The 26,286-nt window shown below is 36.5% G+C and overlaps 2 protein-coding genes across 3 annotated transcripts in view; both read left to right on the forward strand.

The window, feature by feature from the left end:
- The first annotated feature begins 259 nt into the window (after positions 1-259).
- LOC141646272 (uncharacterized) overlaps positions 260-26,286 on the forward strand; it is a 41,504-nt gene continuing 15,477 nt past the window's right edge. The window contains exon 1 of one of the 2 annotated variants that reach the window (XM_074454223.1): positions 260-355. The gene's annotated coding sequence lies outside the window, so the exon portion shown is untranslated. The remainder of the gene's footprint in view (positions 356-26,286) is intronic. The other variant, XM_074454224.1, reaches the window with a different exon arrangement.
- LOC141649654 (uncharacterized) lies at positions 6,426-11,105 on the forward strand. The gene is made up of 7 exons (XM_074458338.1): positions 6,426-7,325; positions 7,425-7,722; positions 7,826-8,057; positions 8,179-9,002; positions 9,104-9,381; positions 9,786-10,588; positions 10,799-11,105. Exons 1-7 carry the CDS (start codon positions 6,426-6,428, stop codon positions 11,103-11,105), a joined length of 3,642 nt encoding a protein of 1,213 aa, XP_074314439.1.

Raw genomic sequence — 26,286 nt, forward strand, 5'->3', positions numbered from 1 at the left:
AAACAACAAAAATGAGATTAAGAGTAAATACCTTTGAGAAGATGTGAGATGTTAGGTTTTGTTGAGAGATTTGTGAGGAGTGAAAATGGAGAGACTGATGAGAATGTGTGGAGTGGAATGACTGAAAGAATAGGAGCTGTGACTAAAAGAAAAATGAAGGGACAAGATCTTATGGAGGAATCCAATGGTGTAGGAGGACATTGCTTAGTTACTATTCATTGCTACAGTCATTGAAGTTTTCTCTTTTTAAGAAGTAAGGATAAGTATGCGATATTATTACGATTAATATTTTCTCAAGTAGTGCAAGTAGTGTGCAACAACAAGCAGAATACTCTTACAGATCTAACTAATTAAGGTGTGTTGTTATTTACCGTACGTAAGATATTGTTCATATTCACTTCGACATTTATACTTGTAATTTGCATAACCATTTTAGTTCATTATTAATATTTATATGGAACTGTCTTACAACAAGCTTATTATAAGACCTCTAACATAATGAATAATTTTTTTTTTTTCATTTATGTTAATCTTTTTTGTTCTTGTTAGTTTTTTTTATATATATATATATTTTTTTTGTATTATAGTTTTGTTGACTATGTCTCATATGATCTTAATATCAGATGCCTTACTTAGTTACCTTTTGTTAGTTTCCTGATTTTACCTCCTTAGTCTCTTTTCTTTTAGGAGAAAGATCAATTTATTAGTTAAAGTGATACATCTACAAATAATGGAAAAATTAGTGAAATAAAATCTTGTAAAAATAAACAATTAATCACTCTTAAAATAAAGATCACTAATTTGAATATATAATAACGCTTGTGCATGCCCTCAATTATATTGTTCTTTCTCCACGTACATAGTGAGACTTTAGCGAGGAGGTCTATGGATTCAATATAGTTATGAGAAATATAAACTTTGTTTGACATTACCTATTGCTTAAGGCAATCTAACATCAAGTGTACCACCATTATAAAGAATCTAGAAAGTATCGATCTTCCACTTATTTATAATACCCCTAAAATTATGAACTCTTGTATTTAGAAATGAAACCCACGATACAAGGGGGCAAAACTCTCATATAAAGAGAGCACTATAAATTTAGGGTATTTGTCTTTCATATACACATTATTCTTTTTTATATTTGCAGTTTTCCATTTTTTTTTGGACGGGAAGAGTACAATATATTAAAACATTAGAGTTTACGAATACATGAAAGGGGGGAGGGGTCTAGAGAAAGAAGCATGATAGCCGACATAAAGTCCAAACTACAAGAATAAATTACAAAAGATGGGGCATAATCACAATCAAAACAACTATTACAAGAATTATTGTCTTTGTTGGAGAAAGAAGCAATCGCATCCGCCACACTATTGGCCGACCTCTTCTCAGCCACGATCTTTAAGAGGGGTGAGTCCTTCAATTGTTCCATACACTCAATTATAATATTAACATAAAGACCACAAGGGGATCATTACTCAAAATAGCATTTACAGCGTTAAGACAATCCGAGGCAATCAACAATTACTATGGACAAATTAGAAAGACGCAACCCTTCTCTAATAGTGAGCACCTCTCAAATGAATGGGTTATGGGTAACCAAGCGAGTAGACCACCCCCGAACCCAAGAGCCAAACCAATTCCTAACAACACACCCATCCCCCTAAAACTAAAAGAATAAGAAAACTCAATGTTTTTCCCGCCTAAATGCATTCTCCTATCAGTGGGCCTATTTTTTTTTTTTGTCATCTTAGTTCACTGCAATTCAATACATTAGTGGGCCAACGAAAAATTCAACGTGTAAGTATAATTTTTTCTGTAAAACAAGAAATTCGGTAGGCCCCAAACATTGATATTTTATATTAATACTACCTTATTTAATAATAATAGAATTTCCATAACTATAGGCGCAATCTTTGCCACAAATAAAATATTCAGTATCCTATATTTCTATACACGGAAAAGTTCTGGCTCCAAACATTATAGTGTTTGTATGAAGTATAATATAGATTATAGAGTATAAATAAAGAGTATAATTAATACAATTAAAATCTCCAAAATCTTATAGGATACCAATGCCATTTTAATTAACGTACAAAAATTAGCTATGATGTATAAATAAATTTTGACATTGAAACTGAGTTTGATTAAAGCTAAGTAAAAAAAACTAACTGATTATATAAATGAAACGTGTCAACTTCACCTTTTTAATCTTTCCATCTTATACAACTATACAAGCTAACATGTTTTAATGTCCAATATAAAAATGTGATATTATTATTGTTATTTTGTGCTTTTTTATATATTCTCTTCATAAAAAGATCTAGGAATAAGAATCAATAATTCTAATTTTTCCTATTAAAAATAAAAGAAAAAAGAATATAGGGGTAAATAGTATTTTTAATTGTTTGTAATCGTTCTCCTAGATGTGTCGTATACTGTTTATATATGTTTTCGGGTTATAAGGTCAATATGCGCTTTATAATAACATAATACTGACCATATATTAGATTATGTTATTCCATCATAGTCACCTATCATTATTTTTAATAAAAAAAATAGGTTCATACAAAAATAACTTAATCTAAAAGTCATTTGAATAATAAATTTTTTTATAATATTACTAACATTATACTCAGTACATTACAATATACTAGAGTATTATAACTACAACACATTTATTTAAAAATTAAAGCTCAATTAATTTAACCCTCACAAATGCCGTGCTTTAGCACGGGATCTCAACTAGTTACTAGAAAAAGGAGAAGAAGAGGAGAAAGCCGCTACAACATTGACCTTAAGCCAATTATGCGGGGAAGGCCCAGCTACTCGGGTAGCGCAAGGCGAAAGGGCTGGCAGAGAACAACGGGGATGGCTGTGAGGCACAAGAATTAACAGTGACCCCAGAGGAGTCATTGGTTGAAATGACATTGAACAAAGAAGAAGGGATGGGGGAAGAAGGAGAGAACATGACATCATACCTTCTCGTCCAAAACCGCCATATGAAAAATGTAAAAAGGGTAATCCACGAAAGGTCAGAGGAGGTGCAATTTTTGTGGATCCAAGGCTCTAAGTCAAGGGAATAAAAAGATTGGTCCACTTTTAAATGATACCACACCTCGGAAGCAAGACTACAATCCCCAAGGATATGAAGGGAAGATTCATGAAGAGAGGGCTCGAGCAAAGGGTACAAGAAGAAGCATGAATAATGGTTCATTTCAAAAGGATCAGATTATGAGGATGTTTATGTCACCAAGCTAACCATTTGAATACTTTAATTTTGGGAAGGGCAGGAAGATCCCATAAACAATCATGTCGATCGAGAAAGAGGCAACGCGATAAGAGGGATCAAGGAGAGAAGCATAGGCACAACCTAACGACATTTTATTCTTTGGGGGCAAGGCAGGTAGTTAGAATGTCAGGTCTACTAGAAGAGGGGAGGGGTATTGCAAGAATAGTATTGCGAATAGGACCAGGAAGGAAGAAGTCCAGGTTGTCAAGATTCCACTTCCCATTGGAAATAATAGAACTAAGTTTTGCATCGGCGGAAGAGGAGTTTAAAGGTCCGTATATGCTCTTCGTAAGGGTACCACAACTGGATCATGGGTTGCTCCAAAGGCAAATGGAGGATTCGTAATCAATGGACCAAATAAGATGCTTTCTCAAGATGGACCAACCGGTTCCAACATTATTCCTCCACGTGAGAAGCCAAGGAATTCTTATCAAGCATTAGCTTCCAGCTCAATTTTGCTGAGAATGCGTTATTAAGAGGCCAGGGAGATTTGATTCCAAGTCATTCAATATCGAGGGGTTAGGTAACCAAATCCCAATTAGTAAGATGAAGCTTCTTAGAAGAATGGTCAGACCAGAAGAAGGAACGAGTGAGCTTATCACTATCACTCAAGATAGAGGAAGAAAGACGAGTGCATTGCACAATGTGGGAAGTGATGACATTCAAAATAGATTTGATCAAACAAAGTCTACACTGGTTTTTCCAATTGGGAAGCTTAGATTGGATGTTGTCGATAATGAAGCGAAGATCAGATTTCCTGGGCTTATTCAAATTAAAAGAAAATCCCAAGTAAGTGCAAAGGTTCTTAGTCGATTTAATACCTAACGAGGCCTAGAACATGGAAATGTCCTCAAACGGGGGAAACTTAGAGGAGACAAGCTTGCTCTTAAGGTAATTAATCTTTTGACCAGAAGAAGGGCAAAAGGAGAGGAGAGTATCCTATAAAGCGCATAATTTTTTCTCAGAAAAACGACCAAACAAAAGGATGTCATCGGCAAAGAGGAGGTGGAGAAAATAGCCCCGCCTTTCCCGAGGGTGAAAGGAGTTCAATCATTGTCAGAGCTGATGATGAATGAGGGTAGAAAGGTCAAGGCTTCCATGCATATAATGAAGAGGTATGGGGAAAGGGGGTCATCTTGCTTAATTCCCTTGAATGGGTAATAGGCGGGCAACAAGGAGTCATTAAAAAACACATTGGTGGATGTATTAGAGATACAACTCATGATAAATGAGATGGTATCATGGCCAATCCTTGCCAAGGAGAGGCAAGAGTGGATGAAGTCCCATTTAAGACGGTCAAAAGCCTTTTCAAGATCAAGTTCAAGAGCAAACCTTCTGACCTTTCAGGGATTGAACTACCTTGATTTTGGGAGATGATGTTATACATAAAATGCTTGAGATGGTTAACAATGATCTTGTTCTATTTTACTCCTCTTATATTTTTATTCATCTTCTTTACTCTCCCATTTAATCCCCAAAAGAACGCCAACACTGACTCCACCAACCGCACCACCGACACCAGGCATGTGTGCATGACCACCTCCCTCTACCACAGTCGGCCTCGACGATCCCCTTCCCTCACCCATTAATCATTATTACCCGTCCATTATGCTTCATTACAGTTGCACAAAACCACCTCGACGTCCCTGCCACCCCTCTCCCACTAATCCCCTCCTATCGCCCCTATCATGTCCTCTGTAACCACTCACCACCACTCCTTTCCAAAACCTTTTTCGAAAAAATTAAAACCCTAATTGATGAAAATAACAATGAAATCAACCTTATTGAACAAAACTAATGTTATTCCTTTATAAAACGAAGTAATTAGTTGTCAAATATGGTCATTGAGATTAATAATCGAAAAAATTATGAGTAATTTGATTAGCTTTTTGGGAGGGAGATGAGACAAAATTTATTTGGTGTTTATTTTGTTAACAAGAGTGATATAGTAACAAAAAAAACACAAATCTTATCTTTATTAATTTAGAAGACAATACTCAATCTAGGACGTGCCACCTCATTAATTCAGCTTTTTTTTTTTGAAATTCATGTTATGGTGGGACCCGTTAGTGTGCAAAGGAGTATATTTTTTCAGAATTCCGCCAATACTAATATCCTACAAATTCCGTTGTAGAACAAATACAATGAATAATACTATGAAATAATTTTATACATTCCGAATAAATGAAATTAATGGCATATAAGCGGTATAAATTACAAATCGAAATAAATGAAAATAATACTATGAAATAATTTTATACATTCCGAATAATTTGATAAAACTATTTTTATACATATACAATAAATTTATTGACAACGAGTCCAAAGCGATAATAGCTTAAGCTAACACTTTGATTTTTTATTTGTATACGGATTATTAATTTTATTTTAACAATTCGAAATTTTTTGATAAATACGGCATCTTTGAATTTGTTAGTTAAAAATAAGAAATATTTAATTATCAAAACAAAATACGAAGTATTATTTATCAATCCATGTACTTTATTGTATATGGGCTTACTAGCACACACTAATTTCACCAATAAATCATATAAGCTTTGACATTCTGATGTTACACTAAGCTGTGTTAAAGTAGATTATTAAATTATATTTCTTTATTCGGGGTGTAAAGTTTTTATGTATGCAAATTTTATTTACAATAGTATATTACGTTATTTCCTCTTAAACCATTACATTTGAACACATATTTGAAATAAGTGTAAACATTAATTATGTAGATCGCTGATTTAGACCAATTAGATAATTACAATAGAAATGCAAAAAAAAAAAAAAAATTATCCAAAATCATTAATACCTGGTCAAATACATACCAGTGCAATTTTGCACGGGTTTAAAATTAGTTCTCATTTACAACAATTGTAAATGTAAATAATTTACAACAAATGTAAATAAGAATAACTTAAACGTGAATGTAAAACCATTCAAATTCACATTTTATTTGGGAGTGATGGTACATACTACCCCTTGTTGTAACATACAATATTTATAAGTAAGACTTACTCATGAAAAAATTACGAGAAAAGTACATGAAAAAGTAAATTGCGAAAAGAATGGAAAGGGTAGAGAGAGAAAGCTCCTCCCTCTCTCTACGTATCTAGGGTTCTTCTTCATCATGGCTAAGAAATCTCGATCAAAACCTACTCTTTCAAAGAAGCAAATCAAATCTAAAGCTAAAATAAGATTGTCCTTCAATAATCTAGAGAACTTAAATCTTGACGATTCCAGTATGCCGTCTGCTGATTCTACAATTCAGGAGGTGCCTCAAACTGCAAATTTGAAGGGCTCGAAGGCTATTAATGACTTGGTTGTTATTCCTCCATTGGACATGGATGTTGTTGTTGAACCTGACGACTTATCTGACTCAGCTGATGAAGATCCAGATCCACGGGGCAATTGGACTCATGTTATTGGTCGTAAACGTTCTCGTTCTCCTGTAAGTTCACCAAATTCTCCACCTTTACTTCAGTTTACTATGGAGGATGTACAACCCGAACTAGAATATTGGTCTACAGCTGTCATATGTTATGTATTGGGTGGTAATCCTCCATGGGAACTTTTGTCTGGCTTCGTGAGTCGTCTTTGGAGAAAGTATAAGTATGATAAGATATCTTTTCTTCCCAATGGTGCGTTTCTGGTTCGTTTTCCTACTATGGAGTGTAAGGAGTTGGTCCTCAAACAGGGATTTCCTATGTTTGATAACAAACCATTAGTGGTTAAACCTTGGACTGAGAATGCTTCCCTTGCGAAAGAAAAAGTAAAAGCTGTTCCTATATGGATTCGTCTGTGTGGGTTGGGCTTGAAATTCTGGGGTGAGTCCTGCTTAACTAAGCTAGGGTCTTTAATTGGTAAATTCATGCGTGCTGATGGTCCTACTATTGATAAGACTCGCTTAGGTTATGCTCGCTTAATGACTGAGGTAGAGATTGGACAAGACCTCCCATATCGTTTGTTTTTCAAGGATGAAAAAGGTGTAGAGAATTGTGTGGTTGTGGAGTATGAGTGGAGACCTGATGTCCGCTCCCACTGCAAAGGAATTGGGCATTCTAATGATAAATGTAGGAAACCTGTTTCTGGTCCAGGTCCTTAAAGATCTGCTCCTACTACGGGCCAGGCTCCTATTCCTGCTCCACCCAAACCTGTTCAAACTAAAGTCTGGAGACCTGTTATTAGGCAGAATGTGGTTAATAAGGGCAAAGTTCCCCTCTATGATGAGGGTACTTCAGTGAGTGCTGCACATCCCTATGGTGCCCCTATTATACACAATTCAAGTGTTATGGTTCCTGTGAGTCCTATCATACAGATGGTGAGACAAGAGCATAACCCTCATGTGTCACCTACAAAATCTTATGTGGAAGCAGTCCTGTCTGATACAGAGAGTCCAAAAAAGGAAGGGGGAGTGGGATCATCTGGTATTATTAATAATGGATAACATTGGTGCTTGGAATGTAAGGGGAATGAACAATCTTAATAAACAAGCTGAAATAAAATGGTTCTTGCACCTCAATAAAATAGGGCTTTTTGGTTTAGTTGAAACTAAGGTTAAGATTCAGCACTTTGATTCTATTCTAAATAATTTAGGTCAACATTGGCATGGTGTTAATAACAATATATATCATCCTGGTGGGAGAGTTTGGGTTATTTGGGCTCCTCATATGTTTAATGTGCAAATTATTGATTGTTCCGCTCAACAAATCACTTCTGAAATTACTGAGATTGCTACTGGAGATGTGTTTTATTTCACTTGGTTTCAATGAGGAGGCTGGAAGGAGGCATCTTTGGTATGCGTTACAACATATTAAGGATCAGATTTCTCTGCCTTGGTGTTTGTGTGGTGACTTTAATGCTGTCTTGAATTATTCTGAAAGGTTGGGTAGTCCTGTTAGTGGGGATGAAATTGCTGATTTTAGACTGTGTGTGGATTATTGTGATATTATGGACATCCAAGCTCAGGGCTCTTTTTTCACTTGGAACAACAAACAAGACCCTTCCACTAGAGTGTTTTCTCGACTTGATAGATGTTTAATTACTAATGATTGGATGCAATTATACCCTGATAGCTATGCATACTTCATGAATGAGGGCATGTTTGATCACTCTCCTATAGTCTGCTTTAGAAGGAAGGATGTTCAGTTTAGGAAAGCTTCCTTCAAATATTTTAACATGTGGGGCATGGATGCTGATTTTAAGACTATAGTTAAAAGAGAGTGGGATAAATATGTGCATGGGATCACTATGTATCAAGTCATTACAAAATTGAAAAACCTGAAGAAATCTCTTAGGCTTCTGAACAAGAATAGATATGCTGATATTAAGAGAGCTGCTGAGGTGGCTAGAGCTCAACTTGATTATTTACAACCTCAAATGCATAGACAGCCTGGTGATCCACTTATCATTCAGAGAGAAAACGATGATGTAGCTAGCTTCTATTCTCTTCAGAAAGCCAGGGCTTCTTTCCTTCAGCAGAAAGCTAAAACTGCTTGGCTTAGTGAGGGTGATGAAAACTCTGCATTTTTTCACAGGCAAATTAAGTCCAGGAATTTTCACAACAAAGTTCTCCAGATTAAAGATGTTCAAGGTACTAATCATAGAGAACCTGCAGCTATTGAAACAGCTTTCTTGGATTATTATAAAGAGCTCCTGGGTAGTTCTACTTCTGTTCATAAGGTTCATGTCCCTACTGTCAGGACCGGTAAGTTGATTACTTCCCAGCAAGCCACTGAGTTACTTAGACCTATTAGTATGGAGGAGGTTAAAAACTGTCTGTTCTTTATCCCTGTCTCCAAGTCCCAGGCCCTGATGGCTATACTAGCCAATTTTTCAGAGATTCCTGGGAGATTTTGGGGAAGGAATTATTTCATGCTATCAACAAATTTTTCAATACTGGCAAACTCTTAAAAAAGCTAAACAGCACAAATATTACTCTTGTCCCAAAAGTTCCAAACCCTAGTAGTGTCACTGATTTTAGGTCTATTGCTTGTTGCAATACTATTTATAAATGTATTGCTAAGCTTCTTTGTACTAGGTTGGGGAAGGTTTTATATTACCTGAGATTGTGGATTGTAGTCAAGGTGGGTTCATTAAAGGGAGGAATATTGTTGAGAATGTTCTCATTTGTCAAGGCTTAGTGAGACTCTATAGGAGAAAATCTGCTTCTCCTAGATTCTTGTTAAAATTGACCTTAGGAAAGCCTATGACTCTGTGGAGTGGGGTTTTTTTATATCAAATGCTCCTTGCCTTGAAGTTCCCTTAGAAGTTTATTGACCTGGTTATGGTGTATGTGACCACTACTTCCTATTCTTTATCTCTGAATGGAAGCTCTTTTGGCTTTTTTCATGGTAGTAGGGGATTGAGACAAGGTGATCCTCTCTCACCCCTTCTCTTTACTTTATGTATGGGGAATCTTTCTAGGATTTTAAGAGTGGTAGGACAACAATATGATTTCCATTTTCATCCCTTGTGTGGACCTATTCAGCTTAATCATCTGTTGTTTGCTGATGATTTGCATCTCTTCTCTAAAGGATATGAGCTTTCTATCATGTGGCTCTTGAGATCTTTTGCTACCTTTTCTATGGCTTCAGGTCTTTGTTTCAACAAAGACAAATCTGAAATCTATTTTAATGGGATGTCTCAGGGTGCTATGGACTCTATTCTGCAAGTATCTGGTTTTAAGAGGGGTGTGCTTCCTTTTAAATACTTGGGAGTGCCAATATCTTCTAGGAAGTTAACTAAGAATGATGGGATGAGGCTTATTGATAAAATTACTACTAGAATCAGATCATGGGGTGCTAAACACCTGTCTTATGCAGGAAGGTTAACCCTTGTGAATTCTGTTCTCTCTGGTTTACATTCCTGTTGGTCATCCATCTTTCTTATTCCAAATGGTATCCTCAATAAAATTGATGCTATTTGTAGGAACTACCTTTGGCGGGGTAAGGACACTTATATGAATGCTCCTAATGTTAACTGGGGTGGTTGGTGTACCCCTAAAGATGAGGGAGGACTAGGTATCAAGTCTACTAAACTTTGGAACAAGGCTTTGCTGGGCAAATATGTTTGGTGGTTGGCTACTAAAAAAGACCATCTTTGGGTAAAGTGGGTTAATCATGTTTATTTGAAGGGTTGTGATTGGACTAGCTATGAGCCACCTATTTACTGTAGTTGGTCCTGGCGCAAGATTGCTCAACTCCTTAAAACTTTTGCTCCTACTTACTCTTCTGGAAAATGGCTTGGGGAGGACATTCCTTATAAGGTGATGGATGGATATAATTGGATCAGGTTTGCCCAGCCTAAAATCAGTTGGCACCGTGCTTGCTGGAACTCTCTTAATATTCCTAAGACATCTTTCATTTATTGCGCAGCAATGAAAGGCAGACTTATGACTAAGGATAGATTGATCAGAATGGGAAGTAGTGTGGATCCTGCTTGTTATCTCTATGGCAGCAGTTTATAGACACATCAACATCTATTTTTTGACTGCTATTTCAGTGGTCGTTGCATTAGTACCCTTCAGCATTATTTGCACAAGGCTTTTCCTGCTACTGAATTGTCCGACTGGTTTACTAGACATCATGGTGGGACTAAATTGCAGAAAAGAGTTATTTGTGCTGCTCATGTAGCAGTCCTTTATGCTATTTGGAGAGCTAGGAACAAGGCAAGAGTGGATCAGATGGTGATAAATCCTGGGACTCCGGTCAGGCAGGTTCTCAACGACGTGATTGCAAGATTATGGGCGAAGAATTCAGGGGTTGTTTCAAATAGAGAAGGGGCTTCGCTGGCTTCTATTTCTCCTTAATACTCTTGTTTGCTCAGTCTGTTGTTGATTGAGATGGTTATTTTCATAGTTTGCACAGTTTTGAAATTGTGTTGGACATTATTCTTTGATTTATATATACTAACCTTTCACCAAAAAAAAAAGTAAAATGCGTGGACAAATTCACTACTCCTGCTATTAATATTTTAATCTATTAATGAAACAATAGTAATAACATTTCACTACTTGCCGGTAATCATTGTTACTTTCATTACTTCCGCCGTAATTATTGTTACTGTCACTACTGTCGGCTTAGCTTTGCCGCATTAATATTGATAATTTCACTACTCCCGTTGTAATTATTGTTACTTTCACTATTGTCACATTAATATTGATTATTTCACTACTCCCGTTGTTGTTTCTACCACTCTCACTAATCTCGTTGATAACACCAAAAAAAAAACTAATCTCGTTGATAATATTGTTACTTTTACTATTCAAATGAGTGATTACTATCATATAACTATATCTAATGTTACTAGAATTCTTTTCTTTACTGACGAAATTACTTTTATTACTTAGGCATGCAATTTTAAGAGGATTATATATTTATATAAATATAATACATAAATGCATTAAATCAAATTGAAAGAATTATGCAATATTATATATTATGGATTCTAACTTGAATTATTTATAACCTACTTATTATATTTTTGTATGTTAAATAATTAACATCTCTATACATCTAATAAACTATAAAGTTTAATAAAATTGTATAGATTTTAATTTAGTATAAAATTTTATGATGATAATAATTAATACCATAAGTGTGCATGTTTATACTAATTAATTATTTTATTTTAAGAAAATTGACCATATTCAAGTCTTCTATAAATATCTAGGAAAATTACTGACATCTTCTTTCTTTTAGTTTCCTTGAAATTGATCATCTTAATTAATTATTTTATTTTAAGGAAATTGACAATCTTAATTAATTATTTAATTTTAAAGAAATTGACAATCTTAATTAATTATTTTATTTTAAGAAAATTGACCATGTTTAGGAAAATGACCAAGCTTCTATATAATTTAATTTTGACCCAAACTATGTAATATTTGCATTGAGATCCCTTAATCGGGTCATCACACGGTGTTATTGATTTAAAATTATATAGCAGAATTAATTTGTATAAATTTTTTTAATTACATTGAAATCTCTTAGGGAGTGTTTGGTTGGGGGGTGTTGGAATGAAATGGAATGAATTTGAGTGATTCTAGTGTTTGGTTGGGCATTTTGGAATGTAGTTAGAATCCTGATGGATTCTAATTCCACCCCAACCCCTTGGAATCCTATATCCACCTTCCGACTCAGGTTTCTAACTCCATGATAGAATAATAGTAATTATGTAAATAATTGCTCATTATTTGTTACCTATTTTAGTGTAATATTTGTTGTAATCCTTTCCCTTTTATTAGCTGATTAGTTCCTAGATTATAGCAAGTTACATTGTATATATACTCTGTGATTAATCAATAACAAGCATCGATTAATATCTTTTATGGTATCATTAGGGTTCAATTTTTCTTAATCGCTTCTGCTCACCCTATTCTTCTTCTTCTTCTTCTCTCTCTCAAATCTCGACCTCACGTCACACACCATGACTATCGACGCATCAGGGAAATAGACATTTCATCTTGCTCTTGCCGTCAATAGCATCCGGAACCACATCACCGTCATTCTGGGTATGTACAACGACCAATACCCATTATGGGTCGCCCTCTTCAAGAATCACGCAAAATCAAACCGCGTGCTTCATCACATCATCAAACCAAGGGGTCCACTGCCTAAGCCCCCTTCCACAGATGATGAAAAGGAGATGTGGGAGACTCTCGACGCTATGGTTCTCCAGTGGATCTACTCCACCGTCAGTAATGACCTCTTGGAAACGATCGTTGAAGCCGATACAACCGCCATGGCAACATGGGATCGTTTGGCTAACATTTTCCAAGACAATCAGAATTCTCGAGCGGTTACACTCGAACAAGAATTCTCACATGTCGCCATGGCTGATTTTCGTTCTACCTCTGCTTATTGCCAACGACTAAAGTCATTGGCAGATCAATTGAAAAATGTCGGCTCACCGGTATTTAACAGCCGATTGGTTCTTCAAATGGTCTCCGGTCTCACGGAAGCATATCACGGCATTGGGACTATCATTTGCCAGGCGAATCCCCTTCCTGCATTTTATCAAGCGTGGTCAATGCTCACATTGTAGGAGGCAAGTTTAGCAAAGCAAAATTCGACCTCTGCTATGTATGTTAAAGGTGCCTCAGATGGTGATGACGGCAGGTCCACTTTGAAATCTGGCGCTTCCTCGGCTGGTAAAGGTGGAAGACAAAACGGAGGCGGTAGCAAAAAGAAAGGTAAGGGAGGCAAGGGCAAAAATGGCGACCATAAAGCTGCTGCGTCATCTGGTTCCCCTACTCCGCAACCTACTGCTCCTGCTGTTTCACTTCCATGGCCTGCAGGGTATGGATCTTGGCAGTGGCCTTCCTCTCCTTGGGGCTATCCTCCTTGTCCATATTGTAACACCCCGATTTATGAAGGAGCCTTTAGCCAGACATTCCCTAATAAACCGGACTGTTACCATCTCGGTTTCCCGAGGTAGTGAATAACAAATTAAACTCCAAGGCAAACTATATAATTACTTTAACTTAATTATTACAAAACCTCTTTTACATCAAATTACAAAGAACTAACATAATTAAAAGCGAAAGTCTTCTAAATGATGATCTAGCTACTAAGTCTTCTGATCCAGTGTCTCACGCCCATCAAGCTCCCATCCTATCTCATAACCTGTCAAATCTGATCCCCAATATTTGGATCATCACAGGTGTTCACGAATACACAGGGTCAACCACGAGGTTGAGTAGGGAATACAATGAAACAACAAAATATGATATGCATGCTCCTCCGTCACCTCCATCTCCATCTCAACTCATATCTCATAACCCGGAACACCCAGCCATACCGATCCCCGGTAGACTATATATCGACCGTAGCCGATCTGCGAGGACACCAGGGCAAGTCCTGCAGAACCCGCCTGGGCCTTATCACAACATCATCTTCACCACACCACATCACCACAACATCCTCCATCTCCAATGCATATGAATGCTCAAAAGAAATTAATGCAACACAATATATATATCATTGAACTGATCAATCATAAAATCAGGCCAGTTACCAAATGTTGTGATAACATACTCAATACGATCAATTCAGTCAATCACCTTCCAGTATATGAATCATAACATAAATCAACAACCACGAATCAAGTCAACGTTCACAGTTTGGTCATATGAAACACAAACAAGTCAACACAATTCAACATCAACGATAAATAAGTCAAGTGTATTTCCCTACCTCAGTACTGCAGTCAAATGGACAGATGCTCAATAATATTCCACAGCAAATTCGCCCTCTGAAAGATAAATAAATGATAAGGGATTACTTAACTATTCCCGTTCCCAAAATAGAAGGTTACTAAAATAGAAACTTCCTAAAAATGGAAAGTTTCCTTAAATGGAAACTTCCCCGATATAGCAGTTTTCCATTTTAACCAACCCGACTCAAAACCCGTCTCTAATTATTTAAAAGACTCGGGAACTAAATTAAATAACTAATACGATAAATAAAAGATTAAACGAATCATACGATTAAGAAAAACGAATCAAACATTGAACAACCTAACAACCCGACTCCCACAACCCGTGCCTTCACACTCGTCCAAACCCCTCACGCGCCGCCTGAACCACCACGACAACCACCAGGCCCGTTCCCCAGTTCGACCCAATAATTAACATATGCCCAACTCAACTCACTATTCCGTCTAACTCATTACTCCGTCTCATAATATAATACTCCATAGTAACCAGATATCGTATTCTCATCGTCGACCCTAAGACCAGTGACAAGGGGTGAGTGAACTGGCGGATAAAATCACGAAACAATATTTCCATCTCAATATCGATCTCAAACTCAAATAACTCAGTAACCATGGTCACACTGGACCATTAACATAACTCAGCTCAAAGACCCCATAACTCATAACTCATAACTCAATACCAGTAACCAATTTCCATCTCAATTTCAATATCGATATTGTCAAATGTTCCTTTTAAGGAACTGCTCAACACTCGAAGTAATACTCCGAGCTACTCACCCACGAGTCAGGCCAAAGAGACAAAAATTCAAATACAAAACCAAAAGCTCATTCCTTGATATCGTGAATACGCCAAACCAGTATTAAATCTTATGATAAGAACTCGATATACACTCTACGTCCCAAAATAATCAATTTACTCAAATAAAAGTGACATACTGGCTACTCCACATGAGTTGATCATAGTCGTACAAAGCAAAATCCAAACTATACAATAAATTACTCCACCCATAAAGTAACTAATCCAAAAGTTACATAATCAAACACAATTATTTTTCTGTTCATCCCGTACCTTGCATCCTTACTCTTAATCCCTTCTTAAGAAATAAATTCAACATAAAAGTAAAAAAAATATATAACTATTATTATAGATAATAATCTCAGTAACAATCACAATTAAAATATCACCATTTAACATACAAAATCCATATAGTAGCACATATTCACACAACCTCGAATAATAATAATAATATTAGGATCGGTAGAATCGTGTTACCTTATCTATAACAAATAGAAAAGACGATGAGCGAACTAGCAGAGCACACCAACAACCGTAGAAAAAGGGCGATGAAAAGGAACAATTTATTCCGTAGTAATGTCACACTTGGCAAAGGGAAGAGAATAAATAGTTTTTTTTTACAGTTGACAGGAGTGTAATTTGATGATGTTTGTAGAAGCTTAAGTCGAATGGCAATTGAATGTTGTATAGTCAGCCGCACAATATTAGACGGCGAGACGATGAATAATATTGTAAGGCTTGTATGACTATTAGGTTTTATGTTTAGTGATAATGATAATTATAATATTGGGTAAAAGATAGGATGGGCTTAACAGTGGAACGAAATATAGGGTTCAAAGTAAAAGAGTAGTGAGAATATTTACCAAATAATACAAGGAAAATAATTAAGTATTTAAAGAAATTAAAAAAAATAGTAGAAGGACATATATTAAAAATATTTAGGGTATTACATTCTTTCCTCCTTAAAAAGAACTTCGTCCTCGAAGTTCGGATATAGAAAATAAAGACACAATAAAATTTGAGTGGTATTACACTCCATCCTCCTTAAAATAAAGTTACGTCCCGGAACTTACCTCATGTAAACAGGTGTGGATAGCTCTAAAACACATTTTAAAACGCGAAGTGTTATATTCTATCCCCCTTAAGAAACTTTGTCCCCAAAGTTGAACATACGACAGAAGTATGTGGCACTTAAAGAACCACAACATTGACCGAATAATAACAAATTAAAACAGCAGACTCCATGCATGGTCAATTCTCAGTCAGCCAATCATAACATACCACTTAGCCAGGTCGTAAACCATCAAGATTTTACAATCCTATCCTCTTTAAAACATGGTTACGTCCCCGTAACCCCATTATAAAATTCCACATCCAATGTTCAAGAAGATTACTGAAACAATAGACACAATTCATCGATAAGCTAATTACTCTATCGGCAACTAGCATCCGACTTTTCAAGCAACAAAACACACTTGTCAATTTCATGCTACGCATTACACAAAATCAAGGTAACAAATACTTGGATGCTTTGACACCAAATTAACACATTTACATCAATGTAGACAATCAACTAACTCATAGTTCATACTTGACGAATTAAAATATTTCATATCGGTAATCATATCATAGAAGTAAAATCCATTTTCGCAAATCAGGTTTAGAGAAAGACACTAGGCAAAATTCAAGCAATGTAATAGCGTTTGTATAATTGAGACTACTTTACATAAAACTCACCGAAACAAATAAGATTATATTATCATATAACAAGGTTCATACTCATATCATATGCCTACCGTTCATGCTACAGAATTCATATCAGAGTATTACATGGTTACATCACATAATTCATATTTGATTAAACTTTATATGAAACTCACATAACTTACAATTTCAACAATCAAACATCATGCAACAACTTTCAAAATTCATAATTAAATAACCGCTTAGCTACTTCGCGAGCTATTATCGTTTTTAGGAAATATAATGAATTAACTAATCATAGGAAAGAGAATCAATTGCAAAGCTTAAGGAATTTATTTATAACAAATTTTACAACTCAGTTGGTCGGAACAAAAACTTTACAGCAATTAGACAGAAAATTGGGCAACTTGCAAAAATCACTATTAAATAACGACTCGTTAAGATTTTACGTGGCTTATCATTTTGAAAACGTGAATGAATATTCTAAACAGTAGAGTTGGAATTATGCATAAACAATAAACACGTTTTAAATGGTTTCTTTTTCAAAAACATGGGTCGAAACAGAACTGTGCAGTAACAATCTGACCACTGTCAACTAAAATATTTATTTCTCTCAAAATATAATTCATATTAGCATGAAACTAAAAGCATTGAAAAGCTAAATCAGAATGTTATCACACATAAAATTTTCACCATCATATAGAGAACACATTTTAAATGGCAGCCTGTACAAACAAGGTAACATTCTGGAATTTATTAAAATTTTTGGTTCCTTTAAATTACTTCACATTATCACACAACCATTCTTCCTCCAACACATGTTACATATCATTTGAGGCATAGGAATCACGTTGCACCATATACATGTAATTGCCATCTAGAAAACGGTAAAGATTGCGAAACCGAAAATAAAATCAACTAAATAACTCAATAATCATGTATGTATAGACAATGCATTAGTTTCTCATCGTAACAATCACAACTTATATAAATACGAAAATATATCCCACAAATCACTAAGGTGTCACTTATTGAATACTAACCTTATAACTAAATTAAATGTATATAATTAGACGTAAAAATTGGCATGAAATTTTCAACACACAACTATATAACATTCATGGCTTAGGGCAACACATTCCACATACCACTAGACATGGATTGCTAAGGCAATTAGTAAAATAATAACAATCATAAATCTCAAAATTCGATCACATTTGCCTAGTAAGAAAAACAGTAAACTCTTGCAAAGAATAAGACATTCAACAAGAAGTATATACACACTTAGAATAACAGCAAAACAATTATCAACGGACACGACACCCGTTTCGGTCTACTAGCTTTACACATAGGACTTAACTTGATTCTTCATCCTGTAACAACATAGCCTGGTTGGCTCTACTAACCATTCCAGTCAATCATGGTCATATCCCTCCTACATCTAACCTCTTAGGTAGCTATAGCTTGTGGTGCCTCTATGATCAACTCATTAAACATATCATTATATTATATCTCTACCTAAGGGTTCAGGGATCAGAAAGCCGCATGCATATCATCATATAATTCATAATTCACAACTCATGTCATCCATACACTAAAATTTCACTCAATTATTCAAATAAGTCAGCATGCCAATATCAACCATATTCTTTCATTGCTCATCTTTAACCATGTATCACATCATTACTTACCTCATTCCGCTCCTGCAAAACTGTTAGTATAATATAGGCAAGGTCTAATCCTTTATTTTGTTACTACCCACTCTCTGCATCACTCAAGGGTTACCAGGTTAGCCTGAAAGGGCCAGTGGCTTGGTTTGAGGGGGCCCCTAACTCATTCCAATCCTGGGGGCTCCTAACAGTTACTAGCCTGGGTTCATTTTATTTGACTCTTCCTATGTTCATTATTTTTGTTCATTTGTTTTTAGGCCTGAGGATCGTTCGCTCTGATACCACTTTGTAACACCCCGATTTATGAAGGAGCCTTTAGCCAGACATTCCCTAATAAACCGGACTGTTACCATCTCGGTTTCCCGAGGTAGTGAATAACAAATTAAACTCCAAGGCAAACTATATAATTACTTTAACTTAATTATTACAAAACCTCTTTTACATCAAATTACAAAGAACTAACATAATTAAAAGCGAAAGTCTTCTAAATGATGATCTAGCTACTAAGTCTTCTGATCCAGTGTCTCACGCCCATCAAGCTCCCATCCTATCTCATAACCTGTCAAATCTGCTCCCCAATATTTGGATCATCACAGGTGTTCACGAATACACAGGGTCAACCACGAGGTTGAGTAGGGAATACAATGAAACAACAAAATATGATATGCATGCTCCTCCGTCACCTCCATCTCCATCTCAACTCATATCTCATAACCGGAACACCCAGACCATACCGATCCCGGTAGACTATATATCGACCGTAGCCGATCTGCCCACTCCTTGTTGAGGACACCAGGGCAAGTCTGCGAGAACCCGCTTTGGGCCTTATCACAACATCATCTTCACCACACCACATCACCACAACATCCTCCATCTCCAATGCATATGAATGCTCAAAAGAAATTAATGCAACACAATATATATATCATTGAACAGATCAATCATAAAATCGGGCCGTTACCAAATGTTGTGATAACATACTCAATACGATCAATTGATCAATCACCTTCCAAAGTATATGAATCATAACATAAATCAACAACCACGAATCAATTCAACGTTCACAGTTTGGTCATATGAAACACAAACAAGTCAACACAATTCAACATCAACGATAAATAAGTCAAGTGTATTTCCTACCTCGATCTTTTGAGTCAAATGGACGGATGCTCAATAATATTCCACAAACAAATTCGCCCTCTGAAAGATAAATAAATGATAAGGGATTACTTAACTATTCCCGTTCCCAAAATAGAAGGTTACTAAAATAGAAACTTCCTAAAAATGGAAAGTTTCCTTAAATGGAAACTTCCCCGATATAGCAGTTTTCCATTTTAACCAACCCGACTCAAAACCCGTCTCTAATTATTTAAAAGACTCGGGAACTAAATTAAATAACTAATACGATAAATAAAAGATTAAACGAATCATACGATTAAGAAAAACGAATCAAACATTGAACAACCTAACAACCCGACTCCCACAACCCGTGCCTTCACACTCGTCCAAACCCCTCACGCGCCGCCTGAACCACCACGACAACCACCAGGCCCGTTCCCCAGTTCGACCCAATAATTAACATATGCTCAACTCAACTCACTATTCCGTCTAACTCATTACTCCGTCTCATAATATAATACTCCATAGTAACCAGATATCGTATTCTCATCGTCGACCCTAAGACCAGTGACAAGGGTGAGTGGCGGCGGATAAAATCACGAAACAATATTTCCATCTCAATATCGATCTCAAACTCAAATAACTCAGTAACCATGGTCACACTGGACCATTAACATAACTCAGCTCAAAGGCCCCATAACTCATAACTCATAACTCAATACCAGTAACCAATTTCCATCTCAATTTCAATATCGATATTGTCAAATGTTCCTTTTAAGGAACTGCTCAACACTCGAAGTAATACTCCTAGCTACTCACCCACGAGTCAGGCCAAAGAGACAAAAATTCAAATACAAAACCAAAAGCTCATTCCTTGATATCGTGAATATGCCAAACCAGTATTAAATCTTATGATAAGAACTCGATATACACTCTACGTCCCAAAATAATCAATTTACTCAAATAAAAGTGACATACTGGCTACTCCACATGAGTTGATCATAGTCGTACAAAGCAAAATCCAAACTATACAATAAATTACTCCACCCATAAAGTAACTAATCCAAAAGTTACATAATCAAACACAATTATTTTTCTGTTCATCCCGTACCTTGCATCCTTACTCTTAATCCCTTCTTAAGAAATAAATTCAACATAAAAGTAAAAAAAATATATAACTATTATTATAGATAATAATCTCAGTAACAATCACAATTAAAATATCACCATTTAACATACAAAATCCATATAGTAGCACATATTCACACAACCTCGAATAATAATAATAATATTAGGATCGGTAGAATCGTGTTACCTTATCTATAACAAATAGAAAAGACGATGAGCGAACTAGCAGAGCACACCAACAACCGTAGAAAAAGGGCGATGAAAAGGAACAATTTATTCCGTAGTAATGTCACACTTGGCAAAGGGAAGAGAATAAATAGTTTTTTTTTTACAGTTGATAGGAGTGGAATTTGATGATGTTTGTAGAAGCTTAAGTCGAATGGCAATTGAATGTTGTATAGTCAACCGCACAACATTACACGGCGAGACGATGAATAATATTGTAAGGCTTAGCTTGTATGACTATTAGGTTTTATGTTTAGTGATAATGATAATTATAATATTGGGTAAAAGATAGGATGGGCTTAACAGTGGAACGAAATATAGGGTTCAAAGTAAAAGAGTAGTGCGAATATTTACCAAATAATACAAGGAAAATAATTAAGTATTTAAAGAAATTAAAAAAAATAGTAGAAGGACATATATTAAAAATATTTAGGGTATTACACATATCCTACTGGTCCGTGGGCTCGTCCTACGTTCCGTCAACCAGGGATTCTTGGGCCTTGCCCTGCTCAGGCATACACTACGGGTACTGCAGCACCAACACAGACGGATATAGAGGCGGCTATGTATACTCTTGGTCTCACCCCACCAGAACCGTGGGTTATGGATACAGGGGCCACGGCTCATATGACGTCGGATCAAGGTACTCTCTTGTCTTTTATTAATTCGAGTATTTGTAATAGTATAATAGTCGGAAATGGTCATACAATTCCCGTTAAGGGTCACGGTCACGCTACCCTTCCAAAACCACACCCACCCCTTATTATTAAAAATGTCCTTTTTGCTCCAAAATTGGTTAAAAATTTAGTGTCAGTGCGCAAATTTACTACCGATAATAAGGTCTCTGTTGAGTTTGATCCTTTTGGCTTTTGTGTGAAGGATTTGCGGACGGAAACTCGTCTAATGAGGTGTAAGAGTCGGGGAGAATTGTATCCAGTTTCGTCAAATAAAACTAGTGCTGGTCCACCGTCTACTTTTGCTGCTTTATCATCTTCGCTTTGGCATGACCGTTTGGGTCATCCCAGAGCCCCTGTTTTTAATGCAATTAGGCAAAACAATTTTATTGATTGTCATTCAATTTCTCGAAATAATGTATGCCAGTCATGCTCACTTGGAAAAAATATTCGCCTGCCATTTGCTAGTTCTACTTCATGCACCTATATGCCCTTTGATATTTTACATTGCGATCTTTGGAAATCCCCTGTCCTTAGCTCGACGGGTGATAAATATTATTTGATAATTTTGGACGACTATAGTAATTTTTTATGGACTTTTCCAATTGCCACAAAAAATCAGGTTCGTTCCATTTTATTAAATTTCCACGCCTATATTCAAACACAATTCGAGCGTAAAATAAAATCGATTCAATGTGATAACGGGACGGAATTTGTTAATAACTTATTCAAAGAATTTTGTGACACTCAAGGCTTAGAATTTCGGCTTTCATGCCCACATACCTCATCCCAAAATGGTAAAGCCGAGCGCAAAATTCGGTCCGTTAATAAAATTATTCGTACAAATTTATTACACGCATCCGTACCTACAAAATATTGGCCTCACGCATTAGAATTAGCAACATATCTTTCAAATATAATTCCAAGCAAACCCATCGACTACAACATTCCCCTTACCTTGCTATATCACCAACAACCGTTATATAGTCATCTTCGAGTTTTTGGTTGCCTATGTTTCCCTCTCATTCCCTCCACCACGATCCACAAATTGCAGCCTAGATCCACCCCGTGTGTCTTTTTGGAATACCCGAAAAATCATCGTGGCTACAAGTGTCTTGACCTCTCGTCTAATAAAATATTTATTAGTCGTCACGTCATTTTTGATGAAACCGTATTCCCGTTCACCAAAATACATACACCTAGTACCCACACATATGATTTTTTGGATAATGGTCCGTCTACCTATGTCATACAATATATGACATCGAATCAGCCAACACCCTCCCCTGCCTCACCACGGACCTCTGTTTCCACACCACTCCCACCACCTGCTGGTTCTCCTCCTCGTACCCAGCCCTCTAACAACCCTCATCCAAATGAGCAGGTCGTTAACCAAGATACAGCCCCCGTGTCGAGACCACCCATTCCCGTCTCCAAACCCACAACTCGGGCTGATCACGGTATTTACAAACCCAACCCCAAGTATTCAAAACCCAATACTCAACAAAACTTGAGTCATACTGTTGCCCTATCCCCCGTACCTCGTAACCCCGTGATAGCTATACGTGACTCAAATTGGAAATTGGCTATGGATGATGAATCCAATGCTCTTATTAATAATAAGACTTGGGCCTTAGTTCCACGTCCACCGAATGTTAATGTCATATGGTCAATGTGGATTTATCGCCATAAATTTAATTTTGACGGGTCTTTTGAAAGGTATAAAGCACGTCTTGTAGGTGATGGAAAAACGCAACAAGTGGGTGTTGATTGTGGTGAAACGTTTAGCCCGGTGGTTAAGCCTTCAACTATCCGTACTATGCTATGCCTCGCTTTATCAAATTCTTGGTCCATCAATCAACTTGATGTCAAGAATGCCTTTCTCCATGGTGCCCTCAATGAGACGGTTTACATGTACCAACCTCTCGGTTATAGAGATAAGCTTCGCCCTGATCATGTTTGCCTCCTAAAGAAATCACTTTACGGTCTTAAGTAAGCCCCTCGCGCTTGGTACAAAAGGTTTGCGGATTTTCTTGCTCTTCTCGGTTTTACCCATAGCAAGGTTGATCATTCCCTGTTTATTCTACGGCAAGGTAATAATTTCGCATATTTATTGCTCTACGTTGATGATATAATACTCACTTGTTCAACTGAGTCTCTTCGTAAAATGATTATGAGCCGACTACATGCTGAATTTGCTATGAAGGATCTCGGCAAATTAAGCTATTTCCTTGGCATCTCCGTCAAACATACAAAGCACGGTCTGTTTCTATCTTGTAACAGCAAATTTTGTATAACGATAACTGAAATACAAAACAAGGAAACAATCAAATTTTATTAATAAATATCAAAAGTACGTGTACAATCTCTAATGTATCCTCTGATTCTAATATCCCGTAAGGGGTACGTGTACGGGGTACACGTGAGGGGTGCGCGTGTAGACAAATTTAATTGCTCTACGCGCGATGTGAATTTGATTTCTTGAGAGGGTCGCGATGACTTGAATCTCTCTTGAAGGTTTGAACTTGTGATTGAATCTTCAACGCAGGCGGCACGATTTGATGTGCTTGTTGACTGCTTGCAATGATTTTGACAGAGAGGATTTGTAGGAATTTGTACCTTGTTCTCTCTAGCTCCTTTGCAATTATGAATTTCCAACCCCTTGAATGAATGAGAAGAGCTCTATTTATAGAGTTTCAATTCCCCTTATTGGACTTTGATGGTCACAGGCCCATTTGTGGGTTTATAAGCAACCTTGGCCCAAATTTAATTCCTTCTGGGTTTATTGATCCGAACAACTCCTTTTGTAATCCGAATCAGCCCATATTTCATTTAATCGGGACAAATTAATTAAATTAAGTTAAAATTTGGTATTAACTCAAAATAATTAATTCATTTTATTTATTCGGCACTTTAATAAATTTTTCGTGCCTACAAATTGCCCCCTCGGGACCTTGTCACGTGCGCCTCCCGGTGTCTTGACGTGGCGGGGTCTCGATTTTGCTTTGACTTGGAAGTCGGTGATGAGCGGCCTTACTTGTCGCAAGAATGATCCATTTTTTTTGTCACCCTGTCATTATCTAACTTGGCGGGTGAATTTGTATTTGACTTGAAAGTCAATAGGTACCCAAACTTGTCATAAGAATGACCCATATTTTTTTTACGTCACTCTATCATAATACATAATTTGACAAGTGACACATAGACCGAGTCCTTTTTAGTCAAATTGCATATGCTTTTGGTTTTGTGAACTTTCCATATTACTCGTTTTTTTTATTTTTAGTAATAATGGCACAAGTAGGATACCAAAACCCACTCCAGTATTTTAATATTTAGGAAGGCAATGTGATCCTAGAACTCTTCGATATACGCAGGACCAAAACCTATATATATACCCTACTATTCCGTATGTAACACGAATCATCAGTGCAAATTTCTTCCCTACGGTATTTCTTTCATCCCTGCAAATTCTTGCTTGCCTCTTTTTTGTCTGTGTCTTTCAAGCACACAACATATTGACCTCTTTTTCTTTTAATGTGTGTAATCAGAGCGTCACTGTTACCGAACTTGTTTCGCTTCGAATTCCCGCGTTCATCTTCATTGTGAGACGGATCCGACGGATTCGGGTAAGTTTATATTGCTTTTCTTCTTCCTTGTCAAATTACTCACTCAAAGTTTGAATTGAACTGCTGCTTGAGCTTTGACTAGCATAAACTTGAATTTCGTCTTTTCCGCTGTAAGTTTGTCTTGCACTTGACTTAGATTGACCTGAGTCTTGCCCATAAATTGTGTTTCCATGATTCAATCCTAGATCAATGTTCTCACTTGGAAATCCCCAACTTGGTCTAAAACAGGCGTCAAATATGAGTATCATCAATGCTGAATGTAGAATTTAGGAGAAGAATCACTCTTGTTGTGAGGACGAACTAGAAAAATATCTCGTAGTAGTCCGTAGTACCATGAGAATGAGAAACTTTCTTTCTATTTTGGCCATACTAAGACATCCCCCTATTATTTTAATCTTATTAATTTGTTTGGTTATCATTGTGGCCCATGCTCTACTTGCTTCATATGACAACCGATTTCCCTCTGCTTTGAATGTCTCTTTACTGCCATTATTTTTGACTCTGTAAATACTTAGCCAGTCCTCATACCAAAAGCATATAGACCGCAATGTCGTATGCTAATGTTTTCGCCTTCTTGCTTGAGTTTCTATGCTCTCATTCAACTGAATTATGGCCAAATTTCTCCATGAGTTGACCCCATGTATACTTCACCCTTTACTTGAATCAAATTGATGGTCAAGCTTTAACTAAATAAACACTTACACAAATATTTCAAACCCAAATTCCATTCCCGAGTTTAGCATAGACCAGTCCATACTCCAACTCATCTGTGCTTGGCTTAAATTTACCGAGAAACCGCGGAATATCGAGTCTAGCGACTTGATGATGT

This window comes from Silene latifolia, chromosome 3, assembly GCF_048544455.1.
Source record: "Silene latifolia isolate original U9 population chromosome 3, ASM4854445v1, whole genome shotgun sequence".
NCBI lineage: Eukaryota > Viridiplantae > Streptophyta > Magnoliopsida > Caryophyllales > Caryophyllaceae > Silene > Silene latifolia.